The sequence below is a fragment of the Limulus polyphemus genome, unplaced genomic scaffold (genome assembly GCF_000517525.1).
Source record: "Limulus polyphemus unplaced genomic scaffold, Limulus_polyphemus-2.1.2 Scaffold4026, whole genome shotgun sequence".
In the NCBI taxonomy this organism is placed as follows: domain Eukaryota; kingdom Metazoa; phylum Arthropoda; class Merostomata; order Xiphosura; family Limulidae; genus Limulus; species Limulus polyphemus.
Window position 1 is genome coordinate 20,292 of NW_013669636.1, and position 3,026 is coordinate 23,317.

The 3,026-nt window shown below is 34.8% G+C and overlaps 1 protein-coding gene across 1 annotated transcript in view; it reads left to right on the forward strand.

Annotated features, from left to right (window-relative positions):
- Nucleotides 1–444: 444 nt before the first annotated feature.
- LOC106470472 (glutamate-gated chloride channel-like) overlaps nt 445–3,026 on the forward strand; it is a gene marked incomplete at its 5' end in the record, with an annotated part of 11,003 nt that continues 8,421 nt past the window's right edge. Inside the window, 2 exons of the mRNA XM_013931032.2 lie at nt 445–512; nt 1,389–1,612. Coding sequence (XP_013786486.1) covers nt 445–512; nt 1,389–1,612 — 292 coding nt within the window. The remainder of the gene's footprint in view (nt 513–1,388; nt 1,613–3,026) is intronic.

The window sequence follows — 3,026 nt, forward strand, 5'->3', positions numbered from 1 at the left end:
TGAAATAGAACATTTCAAAACAAAACATTTCTTTTTGAGTTTATAACAACTCTTGTAATTCTATGAACAAAGATATCAAAAACGATGTTAATTTATAACATGTATGTTCCAATAAACATGAATTAATGTGTCAGGAATGTTCCAGTCAATATTAGCTAAGATTGAGGTATTTTCCAATCAACATTAATTTATGTATTACGTAAATATATCATTCAATATCAGTAAATATAACACGAATATTTTTATTAACATAACCCTTTATTCTGCTGAAGAAGTGTTCGAGTTTTTGGGTCTCGTTTGAAAACCATTTGTAACTATGTATGATGTTTTTATTTCTAACAAAATGTTTATTTCCAAATAAGTATTATTATTCTTTAATTTTCAAGTGTATAAAACGTATCTTTACTTTTATCTCTTTACCTCTATTAAAAAATTTCTCACCAGATGGCCCAGCAGAAGTGAAGGTCAACATCTACATCAGAAGTATCAGCAAAATTGATGACGTCGTAATGGTAAGTTTTGAATTATTTGTAAGTCAGTTGATGTGCTATGTTTTAGTTGAGCCGTGTGTGTGTATACAAAGTATAAGTATGAATAGTATTGAGCGTCATGTGTACACTCTGTATTGTACATCATCTGTCTCAAGGGGACGTCACGGTGTTGAGCCCTATGGTCATAATCAAATATTCAACCATCATCTGTCTCAAGGGGACGCCACGGTGTTGAGCCCTATGGTCATAATCAAATATTCAACCATCATCTGTCTCAAGGGGATGCCACGGTGTTGAGTACTATGGTCATAATCAAATATTCAACCATCATCTGTCTCAAGGGGACATCACGGTGTTGAGCCCTATGGTCATAATCAAATATTCAACCATCATCTGTCTCAAGGGGACGTCACGGTGTTGAGCCCTATGGTCATAATCAAATATTCAACCAGTTTTAGTTGGAAAGTTTAACTGTCTGTCGAGAAATGTCGTTATTTTTTATTTTCTTAGCCCACTGTTAGTAGTATGATTTTACATTTGTTGGTTTGGTAAAGCCGTTTTTCTAACAAGAGAAGACTGCTTAACTTTATTATGCACTTAAACTGTCATGTTGATAAAAGTGGTCCCAGCCTAAGGGCACGGGTTTCACCTTTGGTGAAGCTCTGAACTGTTATTGTTACACGTCTAAGTATTCAGGTGTGATCTGTCTGTTAATTAATATCCAACAGTGAGGTAAAGTAGATTCTATTGTTCTAAGTTCTGGTGTTACACGTCTAAGTATTCAGGTGTGATTTGTCTGTTAATTAATGTGCAACAGTGAGGTAAAGTAGATTTTAAAGTCTGAACATATATTTGCAAGAATACAGTGTCCAGATGACATTTGACATATATTTGCAGGAATACAGTGTCCAGATGACATTTCGCGAAAGTTGGAGGGACGAAAGGTTGATGTTCGACGACATGGAAGGTCAAATGACCTATTTGACATTGACGGACCCCGATAAAATCTGGAAACCGGACCTGTTTTTCGCCAACGAGAAAGAAGGCCACTTTCATAAAATCATTATGCCTAACGTCTTACTCCGGATTTATCCTAATGGAAAAGTCCTCTACAGTATAAGGTGAGTCCTTTGTGTGTCAATCAAAACTTACGAATACTTGAGTTTATAAGTCTAAATGATTCATATTTTGTATATTTTAACTGCGTATTATATAATTGTTTCTGTGAAAATAGTTGTATTTTTATAGAATGATCAAAAACTTCAGTCGCTTTTATTTAGCCAACCGGGCTTACAACGCTATTATTCGGGATTCGATACCTGCGGTGGAAAGAGCACAGATAGTCTCCTTCTATAGGTTTGTGCTTAACAACAACCAAACCACTTCCGTTTCGTTAAAATCTGTTTTAATTTGGCAATACAATATAACACAAATTTATCTTACAGAATGTATCAAAGTAAACATCAAATATGTTTCCTCTCTGATCTAAATTTTGGTTGATTTCTTTGTTTGTCATAGTGACGTAAGCTATACAGGTGCTTAGGTCTCGGAAATACAATTTAAGTGTTTGAAAGTTTGTTTATTTTTAGCTTAGCATAAAGCTACAAAATGGGCTATTTGTGCTGTGCCCAATACGCGTATCGAAACCCAATTTTTAGTGTTATAAGACCGCAGACATAACGCTGAGCCATGGAATGCGTTTGAAAATAAAAGCAAATTTCTCGACTAGAAAACAATGAGTTAAGAATTTTTATTGTAGGATTATTCAGCAACTAATATTGTATTTTGAAAATATCACACCCAAAGATAATCAAATTTTCTGATCTCCATACCGATTCTTCGTGATCAACTTGTCAATAATGACATCAAAGTGACATCAGTCTTGTCGAACAATAATCGGATTGTTTAGACAAAGGCTTCTTTCCCTAAACGGGCTTCTTTAGGATTGTTCAGTATTCAGCGACAAGCAAGAAACAAAGAAACATAAGAGAGATTACTTGTTTGTCGATCGAGAATTTCAAATCTTTGATAAACAAGTTAAGAAAACAAGCCAAGTCAGATTAGAAAAATAACCCACTGAAGGCTGACAGGCACAAACCTACATGCAAATTTCAGCGTATTTAAAACATGTATCTTCAAACATTTAGTAAAATTTGTACAACTACTGCAACACAACGTATTCAGCAGTTATAACACAATGTATACAGCGGTTATGCACAGCTAATAATACGCAGCGTATATAGCAGTTATGACACAACTAATACACCACATAATACACAACTCAACTGTTACGTGCATTCTCGATTTTAAGATATTAGCCCTGACCTATTCGCCGTGTATGTTAGCAAGATGTCCCTAAAAGATCCAAACAAACGATATTCCTTTCGTCATGTATGTTAGCAACATGTCTCTAAAAGATCCAAATCAAGGATATTCCTTTCATCGTGTATGTTAGCAACATGTCCCTAAAAGATCCAAATAAACGATATTCCTTTCGTCGTGTATGTTAGCAACATGTCCCTAAAAGATCCAAAT